General features: G+C 50.2%; 1 protein-coding gene across 2 annotated transcripts in view; it reads right to left on the reverse strand.

Moving 5' to 3' along the window:
• The window catches only part of GRIK3 (glutamate ionotropic receptor kainate type subunit 3), a 210,623-nt gene that overhangs the window by 63,318 nt on the left and 134,958 nt on the right, over nucleotides 1–12,347 (reverse strand). For both annotated transcript variants that reach the window (XM_054571562.1, XM_054571563.1), the window contains exons 3-4: nucleotides 5,574–5,831; nucleotides 506–687 (exon numbers count right to left, since the gene is read on the reverse strand). In XM_054571562.1, the coding sequence (XP_054427537.1) occupies nucleotides 506–687; nucleotides 5,574–5,831 (440 nt within the window). The remainder of the gene's footprint in view (nucleotides 1–505; nucleotides 688–5,573; nucleotides 5,832–12,347) is intronic.

Below are 12,347 nucleotides of genomic sequence, written 5' to 3' on the forward strand. Positions count from 1 at the left end.
AGATGGTGCGAGGAACCTCTACAAACCTCCTAGCAATGGGAGAGTGACACCAAGTGCCGTGGGCCATGGGGATGAGTCTCTGGAAGAGGCAGTGAGGTGTTCTGGGGGCTGTTCCTGAGACAACCAGGCCTCTGCGCCTCCTAAAGTGTCCTGTCCCATGTGGCTTCAGGCCCCTTTCTGCAGTCCCTGCCTCCCACCTGGACAGAGCTGGCACAGAAAGCAGCATTTCCTCAGCACCCTTCACGTGCCAAGCCTGGCTGTGGCTGCTCATCCACTGTCTTATTCCATCCTCACACCAACTCGAACTGCGTAAAGACCACTGTGTTGATTTTGCTGCTGGTGAGACAGAGGCTCAGAGAGGCAGGTAAAGTGACTGCCCAAGGTCATACAGCCAGCAGGAGGCAGACTACGGGGTAAACTGGGGTCTGGCCGACATCACACTTGTACTTGGGGAAGGGGGCAGGCAGGTCCCAAGCATCCATCTCGCTGGCCAGCGCTCACGCACCTGCTTAAGGATCTGGGCAGCCATGGTGTGGCTGCAATCGAAGATGATGCGGAATTCCCGGCCTCGCTTCATCTCCTTGAGCAGGGGGCGCGAGTCGTCAGAGTCGAGGGGCAGCTGGCGGATCTTCAGGCGGATGTTGTATCTTGATGGGGCCATGATGAGCTCCTGCAGTCGGATGAGCCCTGAGAGGCCCCGGGGCACAAAAGACATGCATGTACTCATGTATACACAGTTATAGGCATGGCAGACTCATGTACACATACACATCTGTGGCCACAGGTCTGCAGACACGGAATTGTGGCCCACAGAGATATGTGCACATGCACGGCCACAGCCACACATGTCCTGACATAGGCACTAGCACACTCAGGTATAGACATGTGCACTCAGCTGTGCATGCCTGCACATGCACGTAGATGCATGTGCACACACAAACATGTTTACATGCATGTTGATAGAGACAGAGCTTGTGCTTGGGCAGATAAATATGTGTATATATTAGGTAGATGTGTGCACACACAGACACATATACACACATGTAGATTCAAAAATAGGCATAGACAGAGAGCAAATTCTCACTGACTACACCCACCTGCTCCTCTCCAACCCAAAATGGGAGTAGAGGCTTATGGAGTCTGACCCAAATGCCACCCCGTCTTCATCTTCTGCCCTTGCAACATGGTGAAGCATGGGACATAATCTTCCTAAACACCCTGAGCAACCTGCTTCCAGGATGCAGGCACAAGTGGCAGCTCCACACTCAACTGTACCAAAGTTTGGACTGGGTGAGTGCAGGTGGTATCTGTGCCCAGCCCCCACCCCCACCCCACCCCGCCCCACCCCCCGAGGGCAGACTGCTCGGTAAACCTAACCCATTCTTTCAGCTCAATGCAACCATGAAGCCTCCCCTTAGTGTTCTGTCCAGGTGAGATCTCTCCCTGCCCCAACTCGGTGGCCTTCTCCCCTAGCACTAGCCTCCTCTGGCCTCATCTCACTCCCCTGGTCCTGTCCCAGACTCTTTAACATGAGCGGCTGGGCCCCCCAGTGCCTAGCACAGAGCCTGGGACTTAAGTGGTACTCACCACAAATTTCATAATTGGATTGACTTACTGGGTTTTATTCCTCCCCACACTGAAAAATCCATCCTCCACCTTAGCATTTGCAAAACCACTTAATCTGCGGACTTCCAGGGAAAACTAAATGTCACTTCCTAGAGACAAATGGTTTGCACAGGTCTAATTAAGTTCATTTCCGTCCCTATTTCAAGGTTCATTCTTGCTGACGCCTCTCTGCTTAGCCTGGAAGCAAGCCTGTTGGCTGCTCTCTACCCCCAACCCCACTGCAGGCAGAGGCAAAGCCAGCACAAAGCCAGGGGCCCAAGCAGGTCCTTATCCACTGCCACCACCACCACCACCTGCTAGACCCCTGGCTCATAGTCAGGGCTCAGTGTCTGAGTCCTGGCTGCACTGGGCATTCAGCTGTGCTCCATGCCCCCAACAACAACACTCTGATTTCCTTTGGGGAACAAGCTTCCTTCTTTCTGAGTCCCTATGACTGGGAAGAATCCATCCCCAACTCCCAAGGCACAACATGTGACCCCAGCATGGCCAATCAGGCCTAAGTATAGGCTTAAAGATGGGCACGTGGCACCAGCTGGTCCTCTCAGAGTGGCTTCCAGAAATGTGCTAGAGTAAATGGTAAGAGGTATCCCCCTTTCCATTTAACTCCAAATAGAGGGGAAGTAAATCTGGGAGTCACCACACAGAACCTGAGAAAGATTCCAACAGGGCAGAGATCAGAGGAGCCAAACAGAGAGAGAAAGTGAGTCCTGATGATGCCCACTTGAGCCTCTGGATCGAACAGTACCTGAAGCTAAATTTACTCCTGAACTTTCCCGTTAAGGCAGCTGACAAAATCTGCCCCCCACCCTGCCTTTTCCCCTTAAACTACTTTGGCTGGATTAAAGTTTGCAATCAACTGTTCTAGCGTCCCCTGTCTGGACAGAGTCCCCTACCCTCTCAGCGCCAACCCCTCCTCCCCCAAGACAGCCCACTTCAGAAGCCTTCCAACAGAGAGCCCGCATTTCCAAAGCTATTTCAGGTACACATGCTTGGGTTGGGTCAGCCTCTCACTCCCATTCCTGAGGGGTGGATGTCAGGAAAGCTGTCTGGTTGGTGACCTTCATTTCACTGTGCTGGAGAGGACAGAACTATAGCCCTGGGATCTAAGACCCCTAGAGAGCTCCCAAACAAGCTTTGCCATGGCTGTGGGCATCAGGAAGCCCCGGCCCCCTGGGAGGCCTCAGAGTCAGGTGGCTGTGTTGGGAGAGGACTCTGGAGTCCTGAGCAGCCAGATTGATAGGGGCCCAGTGCCTCCTGTCACCAGGCTTGACAGGGAAGAGGACAAGGATCTCAGTGGACCTTAGCAGAGGAGGGTGGGGTCACAAGCTCCCCTCAAACACACACCCAGCTTTACCCCTCCGAAATTCATCTCAGAAATGCTTAGTGTGGCTGACCGATGCCGCCCCGTTACTCACATTCACACCTGTCACCCCACAAAGCCCTCAGTGCACCCTTTGCTCCTACTTGCTCAGTTTTCAGACTCATGCACAGCATCAGTAGGCACATGGGCTTTGGGGACCCAGGACATGAGGACGGGGACAGCCTGGATACTGGAGCAGAGGCCCCCAGAGTCTTCCTGTCAACCAAGCGCACTGCCCCATGTAATATACGGTGACCCACATTCTCCAGCAGCAAATGTCAGACCTCCTTCCCATCAGTGTGCTCCCAAAGGAGACCAGAGGCTCATCTCAGCCAACCCCAACAGAAGACTGGGCTCTTTCGTTTGACCGAGATGAGCTTTCCTTCCTGGCCGCTTCCCTAATCAATCTCTCTCAAAATATCTGCAGTGAATCATGTTGGAAGCACGCTTTTCACTTACAAAGCACTTCCACATTCATTACCCAACGTCACCATCTCCCTGTCCTAGAAAGCATGCAGAAGAGGGACTTTTCTTCCAGTGTTACAGCAGAAGGAACTGAGGCCCAGAGAGGTTTAGGGACCTCCTCAAGGTTTTGCAGCATGCTAGCAGTGGGGTCAAAATCCGAGACCCAATCTTTGCGCCTCTAGACCAAGTTATTAGGATATAAACCTATCATAAATCAAGCAGCGTCTGTACTGTAACAAGATAACTGGCGTACCCCCTTCTAACATGCTAAGTGAACCATGATTTTGCCTGGGTGGCAATGTGTCAGTCCCACGGGATGACTTGAGATTGGGAGGAGCCAGGCAGCGGCAATCCCATTCCCATCTGACTGTGCTCTGGGTAGCAGGCATGTTCAGTGAGCTGCACTGGGTAGTCTGCTAGGAGGTTCTAAGACAGACTTTCCTCCCTGATAAGAGGCACACATCACATTGCGCGGGGAAAGAAGGGGACGGGTCTAGTCAAGAAACATGTATAATGAACATGGCCATGAACATGGACAACAGCGTGGGGATTAACTGGGGGGGGGGGGGGTGGGCGGAGCAGGGGAGAGCAATGGGGGAAAGTTGGGACAACTGTAATAGAAAAACAATTTTTAAAAAGTGAAGAAAAAAAGAAAAAAGAAAGATCCTTGTGGCTCCTACAATACTTGAATTCTCTCTCCCAGCCAGGTTGTCCCCTCGACACGATGGCCATGCACAGGCAGCCATCCTCATTCTTGCTCACGCCACTGCCTCCTCCGGTTATGCGCTCCTGACTCCTCGCCCTGTCCACCCATCCTCAAGACCCAGCGCATTCATGTCTCTGTCCTCTGTCAGTCAGTCCAGACTAGTCAAGGCCACAGAACTTCCTCTCCCCAAGTATCCTGAGCCCTGACTTCATGTACCTGTCACTCAACACTTAGCTCTGATGGCCTAGAATGACCAGCAACCTCTGGGTAGACACCCACTGCCCTACAACATGATTAACTTTTCAAAATAAGATGGTATAACTACATTCTCGTTTCTTCTCCCTTATCAGAGCCCAACACACTCCTTCCTAATGAAATTTAATTATCATTTATATCGACTTGATTTTCAATTTGATTCAATTCACTTCAGTTCAACAGACCTTTATAAACATCTGCATCATACCAGGCCCTGTGCTAAACCCCGGAGGCAGTGAAAGCTCACGGCCTGGAAGCAGACACAGGCTCAAAGACAATCATTCACAGTGGTATGTTACAACCAATAAATGTGCAGGGCTGCAGAAACACTGGAGGCAACCCAGAGCTGGGCAGGAGTGCTCCTCAATGGCAGGGACCTTGTGCAGGGGGCACTGAGAGGGGTGGGTGTCCCTGGCTTCCGGGATCTTCTGTCTGGTGCTTTGGGACCTCAGTAGATGCTAGTAGGATCCCAAGCTAAATCAACAGTTCTGGAATGTCTCTTCTGAGGGTTTCCCTCCTTATGATTCCCACTCTGCATTAGGAGGTAATCGAGCTGACATTGACTCACAAGCAGCTGGGGCTCTTGACTTGATGCATGGGCAGAGCGGGGCCTGATGGGTTAAGAGACTTGCCCAGGTCGCTTACTCGTAAGAGGCGGGGCTAAGAAATGTCTTGGGACTGGAGCTGTTGGGAAGGAAAAGGAGAGGAAACAGCTCCGTGCTGCCCAGCTAGTAAGCACCAGGGCTGGCACACATGTGCTGTGTGTCTGCGTTCAAAGCCTGTGCTGGACATGTTCGCTGCAGATGGAAACGTGTGACTGTAAGAGCAGGCAGGTGTGGGCGCGACTGTGCAGGTGCTGGGGGCGGGATGAGTGTGCTGAGTATGGATTTGAGCATGCTGCTGGGGATGAGGTGGGTGGGTGGGGAAGGTGTGAGGCAGGTGTGAGGTGGGCTGGGGCTGAGTGAGGTGGGAGTGTGACTGCTGTGTCCAGGGCTGTGAGTGAGTGCTAGGACAGGTGTCCATGTGGCTGAGTGAAGCTTGAGTGTGAGAGAAGGCCTTTATTCCAGGGGCAGCTGAGCTGGGCAAGCAGTCAAGAGCCTTATCCTCGGTTTCCGCCCCCCTTGTACCCTACCCCCAGCCTGGTCAGGCCTGGCCACCCACCTGTACTGTCATCATAGACCACGGTGGCCGACCGCCACTTGAGGTACTGAACCAGGTCAAGGATGGCGTGGCTGAGAGAGGCGTAGTCAGGGTAGAGGTTCACGTAGAAGGTGTCCTTATTGTCCAATGGGTGGTGCTTCCAGCGCAGCTGGATGTGGGGAACCTCCAGGGCATTGCAGATGGACTGGACGGCGTTGGTGCAGGAGCCCTGGGATGGCCCGAAGATCGCCACCACTCCCAGTGCCAGCTGGTCACAGGCTGCAGCAGGAGGGAAGGAAGGTGCAGGGGTCAGTGCCTGGGTCTTGTCAGGTAGCTAGGGTTTGGAAGCATCCCATAAACACATGGAAAAACAGCACCTGGAAACCTCTGAGGGTAGATGACTGACGATCTCTCTGAATCTCTGTTTCCTCATCTGGAAACCAGGGTCACAATGATCCCTGCCTCACGGGATCATAGGAAGTTGAATGAGATAATGCATGTAAGACCCTCAGCACAGAGCTCATGAAATAGACATGATGGTTACTTTTGATGTTGTCGTCATCATGATTAGTGTCACCAGCTCTGTGCCATGCCCTGTTCTGGGTGTGAACGTGAACGACAAACAGAAATGAAATACCTACTTGCTGATGACTTTTAAACATAAATCTCCAGCCCTGATCTGTTTCCTAAAATCCAACTGGTACATCTCACCTGTCACTGAACACTGCCACTTGGATGTCTAAGATGCATCTCAGACCTAACGAGTCCAAAATGTAACCCCTCTTCTCCTCCCAGCCTCTCTCATCTCGGAAGATGGCAGCTCCACTGTCCCATCCGGTGCTTTACGCCAAAAACCCTCGTTCTGTCTTGACTCCTCTCATTCTTTAACATCCCACATCTCGATCCAACATCAACTCCTGTTGCTTCACCTTTGAAATATATCAGAGTCTGACCACTTCTCGCCACTCCTACCCTAGTCCAGGCCACCATCGCCTTTCACTTGGATTCCTGCAGAAGGCTTCCCGCTTCCTCAGCAACCCTCTCTACCATCTATTCTGCACTCAGCCACCGGAGAGAGCCTAAATGGATTACATCACTCCTTTGTTCCAAGGGCTCCCGTTCCACTCAGTATAAAAGCCAAAGTCCTTAAGAGTGACCAACAAAGCCCTACTTGTTGCAGCTCCTCCCCACCCCTGTCCCCAACATCACCACCCCCCACTACTTTTCTGAAGTCCTTTCCCATCATTCTCTCCTTTTCTCACAGCACTCAAGCCCCACTGGCTTCCATGTTGTTCCTCACACACTTGCTGTCTCTTCTGGCTGGACTGTTCTTCCCTCAAATCCACATGGCTCCCTCCTTCCCTCCCTCCCTTCTTCCAGAGATCCATGTCTGTGGGTCTTAATAGAGAGGCATCACAGCCCAACCTGTAATAGCAGTTCCCATCCAGCCACACTTCCTCAACCCCATACTCTGCTTTATGTCCTTATTAAATGACCACCAGAAGTCTTGTCCATTTGTTGACTTCACCTCCCACTTGACCATAAGCTCCAAGGAGGCAAGGGCTTGCTCTGTGTGGCTTATTGCTGTATCTACAGTGCTTGAAACAGCTCCTGGTTTGAGTAGGGGCTTAAGCAACATCTGCTGAGTGAATGAATGCTGAATCCTTGACTTCAGACAGTTCACATTCTTGGGGGAAGCCCAGGGGCTCAGGAAGATCAGACAGCAGATGTTTCTGGGATAGTCAAACATCCATGGGCACAACACAGCATGAAATAAGCAAGACCAGGGCAGCTGGGGCTCGAAGGGGGATGTAGGCTCACACAGGGATTGTGCCTGAAAGATCCATACAAGGAACCTCTCAGGGGCATCAGGGGGAGGGCTCCCCAGGAGCCACTGCCCTTTCTTCTGGAAACTGTCTCTACTTTTCCTTCGTGTTCCACTGCTTTTTCCACTCCCAATCCATGACTAAGACGCTAGGCCACAGCCATTGGTTTAGAGGATGGTCATGTGATCAGTCAGAGCCAATGGAATGCCATGAGACCTCTGGCACTGAGAAGGGGGCTCATTCCCTCTGTGATTGGATCTGGGAGGAAGTAAGATCTGGAGATACAGTAGCCACCTTGTACACAAAAGAAAGCGTGGTACTTGTCTTTGAATGCAGCGAGTATGGAGGTGAGCAGAGCCAAAAGAGAGAAAGAAATATGAGCCCCTGATCAGGTGGAATTTTGGTGGATTCTGGTGATATGAACCAATACATTCTACTTTGGCTTTCACCAGTTAGGATTTGGTTTTCTGTCACTTGTAACCAGAAGAGCCCTAGCTGAAGAGCATCAGAAAACTCACTAGTCTGTGGCCACGAGAATGAACTACATGCACAGAGAGCACTTAAGCCTGGATACCTAGTGAATTCAGATGCATCCTAACTGCCTCAAGGGACTCTGGGAATAGCTTAGGTGGGCTTAGGTCCACCCCTAAGATTTGCAGGGCCCAGGGATAGAGTACAAATGGAGGCCCATTACTGTATGGCTAAGTAGTTAAATGTTATAAGCTAACAAACAAAACATGCCCTGCCCCCTGTCCTTGACAATATGCCTTCACAACAACCTGGAAAGTCAGGATATAACAACCTGGAAAGTGAGGATAGAGACTTCTCACATGCAGTGAGGCAGGGAGAGGTGATACCAACCTCTACCCTGTCCCCTTCACTTTGACCACTGGCTCCACCTTGTATCATAAGGGGCCTTGCTCTCTCTCTGTGGACATCCCTGCCCTTACATCTGGGCTTTGTCTACACCTCTGCAAACACCTGCCCCTTGGTCACGCTTACATAGGGCCTGTGAGTGGGACCATGGCAGAGTGGCTCCCTCTGTAAGATGGCGCAGGGAAGGGGCTCATGCAGGGCCATTGTGCAGGAAATCCAGGGCTCTAGACACTTGGAACAAAGATTAGAGGGGCAGGGCAAAGGGTCCTAATGCAAAAGTGCCCTTGGTCCCACTGACCCCTTGTTCTGGGAGGTGCTGTTGACCCGAAGAGGGTGAGGGCAGCATCTCCAAAGCACAGGCCCTGGGAAAGGGGCCCTCTTGCTTGGTCTAAGGGTGATACCAATGGATCGAAAGATACAGGGTTGATCAAAATGTGTGGTCTTTGAGCATTTTTCCTCTCCACTGATGTGTATTCTCTCCCCCCTCACTGCTTCCTGGGAACAGGAGATATTGTAGCAAGTGGTTTTTTTCCCCCCTGAAATTTGTACTTCCCCTGAGAACACCAGAGAATGCCATTCATGGAGCCAGTGAAAGATACCGCACTCTGCAAGGGTGGGAGAGGGGCTAGTTATTGTTAGGTGTCTACTGGAACTGCCTGGAACGTGGAACAGGGTGGCCATGTATGGGAAGCCACAGGGCCAGTACAGAGCATCACCTGGGTCACCAGGATTCCTTGTGGTCAATACCAAGTGCAGGAGAGGATGCACAGAGGGGTGCATGTTGCTTTCCCGTGCTCCTACAGTTGTGGGACTGGAGACCAAGTCAGGGAAGCACTGTTTTGTCCCTGTTATCGTCACCCTAGAGTCCACAAACCTAGGCAGCACTTGGTGTGACTGTGTGTGAGACAAACCTCAGTGGTAATAAATGCTTCAAAAATAGGAACTCTGGGTGTCTTGGTAAATTGACCAATATAGGGACAGTTCTTTTCGGTGTCTTTGTCCCAAGGAAGCCAGTCTCTGATCTGTCTCCCACTGCCCGTTCATGCTGTCCTTCTGCTGTCTGGGTGTGTCAGTGTCTGCTCTCACGACTTTGTCCCCTTAAGAGCAGATGCTGCCTGAGGGAAGAGACCACACATGAGTCACTTGGTAGCCATGGAGGCTGGACACCAATGTGGTGGAGGTGGTAACAGAAAGTAAGTGACAGCTGTCCAGGTCCGGTCACTTCTTGCCCAAGCCAGAGGCCATGGCAACCTGATAAAATCTGCAGGTTTCTCTAATGATCTATGCCCGGCCTTTGTTTTGAACCTTCTAGCTGTCCTCTGGTACTCCTAGTTTCTATCCCATCACCTCCTGTCTCTACTCTTTCTCTTTTCCCTCTAGGACCTTCCGACTCATGACTTAGTCAAATGACTTATGTGTCTCATTTCCTCTCACTACCATCTCCAAGAACCTGTGCTTTGGGTTTTCCCCTTTGACCTAGGTAGTGAAGCAGGTAGGCAAGTGTTGCCCTGCCACCCCCACCCTCACCCGGCTCGCCTTTTAGGTCACAGTCCCCTGCAGGCCCAAGGTCTGGGTATCTCTGTGTGACTGAGGCAGGGAAGAGTGGATCAACCACAAATTATGATGATGTGGAGGATCGTCAGAGTGATCTTGAAGGGAGTAATTTAGATTTTCACATTGATAGTAGTGATAATGGTAAAGGGAATCATAATAATGGTTGAAGCAGTGAAGACCATATTGTGGGGCTGTTGATGATCCTGGTGATGCCATTAATGAGGGTGAAGTGGACGATAATGTTGATGTTGCAAAGTAGTGGTGGGATAATGATGAGAAGATTGATGATAATAAATATGTCAATGCCACGACAGTGACTGTGATAATGACAGTAGAAATAACGATGGTGGTGTAAAAGTTAATGAGGGAGGAGGCGATAAAATTTTGATGTCATTGATGAGATTGGTGATGAAGAAGATTCAGTGCTATGACTGCAGCCGTGATGAGGATGGTAGAGATGACGGTGACCATGTGAGTGATGATGAGATTGGCAATGATGAAGGTGTCAATGCTGTGACTGCAGCAGAGATGAGGATGGTAGAGATGATGGTGACAATGTGAGTGTTGACGAGACTGGGGATGAAGATGTTGTCACGGCAGTGACAGCGATGCTGGTTGTAGGGAAGGTGATGGTGGTGTCGGTATGACGATCATGACCCCTCTGGGTTTCACTCTGCTGGAGATGTAGTGACCAGATCTCACTTTGGGGTGGTAGGGGGCATCAGTCCTGCCTTTCCCCTATTTCCTTCCTTGGCCACTCTTCACATCCCTATTTCTGTTCCCTCCATGTTACTTCCACCCTCTAAATAATTTCCCAATCTGGAAGAACACTGTTTTCCCAAAGGGACCAGGGCAGGGGTTATAATAGGAGCAGCAGCAGCAGCTTTATCTCCAGATGTTTCCAGGGCAGCAGCCAACCCTTGTTCTGGCAGCCCTGAGCACACACTGTAGTAATTACATTATTTGTGGCTTCAATTTTAAATCCATTTTCTGGTCATTTTACAGTAACTCAATGGTTCACAGTCATTGCAGGAGTCCACAGACTGAATGCAGTTCCCCCACCCCCTTTCCATGGCAATTGTAGTAATAGCAAAAATTATCCCAATCAATTTGTGTCTTAAAAGGAATTGAGCAGCCCAGAGAATAAGTGAAGGCAGAGGAGCCTGGGGAGCGCTGGGTCGATTCCAGGCCGGCTCCGGTCAGGCTTGGAAGAAAACACAGACACTCTCTGGGTTGCTGGCTCAGGCGCTGCCTGACAGTCACTTATCTTTTAATTTTCCACAAAACATTTAAAAATAAAGACAATAAGTGAAAGTCCCTTTTAATGGTGAAAGGCCTCCTGGGTCTCTATGGAGGGAAGTACTAATTCAACCAGAGCCGGCAGGGCAGGTGGTGCCAGGCTCTGCGCTACTGCATCCTCGTACCCCGCCTGGCCCCGAGGTGGCTGGATCCAGCTGGTATGGAAGGGAGTGGTGACAGGCACCTCTGCCTGGGGAAAATGAATTATCATTGGGTTAATTGGAATTAAGCCCACGTTCACCCTCCTGGAAGAGGCCTAATGATGTGCCTGAGAATATAAAAACCAAAGATCAAAAGAAAAATAAAGATCACAGAATGCGGGGTTCCCCAAGGGATGGAGGTGCCCAACGGGGAGCACGATCAAACAGCAGACATGCCTCCGGGGTCAGACAGTGGTGTTTCCAGCCACAGCATGGGTCTGTCTTTGGTATATTATCAGAAGGACATTAAGGGAAGGTGATGGCAGAGAGGAGCTACTTATTTTTTTTAATTGAGATATAACACAATATAGTAAAGTGCATTCATTGTAAGCACAGACTTTTATGGATTTTTACCTAGAATTGTACTCACGTAACTACTACTTGGATGAAATAAAGCACATTTCCAACACCTAAAAAGGTTTTTCTCTGCCCCTTTCCAGTTAATATCCATGGCATACTACTCCCTCCCCCAGAGGTAACCACTGCTTGTTCACTCAACATTATGTCTGTGAGGTTCATTTGCAACGTTGTGTATAGCAAGAGTTTGTTCTTTTTTTTTTATTGCTGACTCAAATTCCATTGTATAACTATACCCCAATCTATCCATTCTCCTGTTGATGGGTCTCTAAATTATTTCCAGCTTTTGGCTATTATCAATAAAGTGGCTAAGAACATCCTTGCAGGCATATACTTAACTTAGGTAGATACTTCGACACAGTGCTCCTGAGAAGCTGAACCAGCCTTCAGTCCCACGAGCATGGTGTAGAGAAAAATGAACCTCAACCCCTGCCTTCCACCATACATAGAAAGTCGATTTGAGATAGGTCATAGAGCTAACTATGAAAGACAACACGGGAGCTTCTAGAAGAGAACATAGGAGAATATCTTCATGATCTTAGGATAGAAAAAAAAAAAACCCAGAACACAAATAGGCATTAACCATAATGAAAATGTGAATAAACTGGACTTTAAATGTAAAAAAACTTTGCTCCTCAAAAGATTCTACTGAGAGAGTGAAAAGCAAACTCATCTGTAATAGA

The sequence above is a fragment of the Pteronotus mesoamericanus genome, unplaced genomic scaffold (genome assembly GCF_021234165.1).
Source record: "Pteronotus mesoamericanus isolate MK-2021 breed Mesoamerican mustached bat unplaced genomic scaffold, CSHL_Meso_final contig_221, whole genome shotgun sequence".
Lineage (NCBI taxonomy): Eukaryota > Metazoa > Chordata > Mammalia > Chiroptera > Mormoopidae > Pteronotus > Pteronotus mesoamericanus.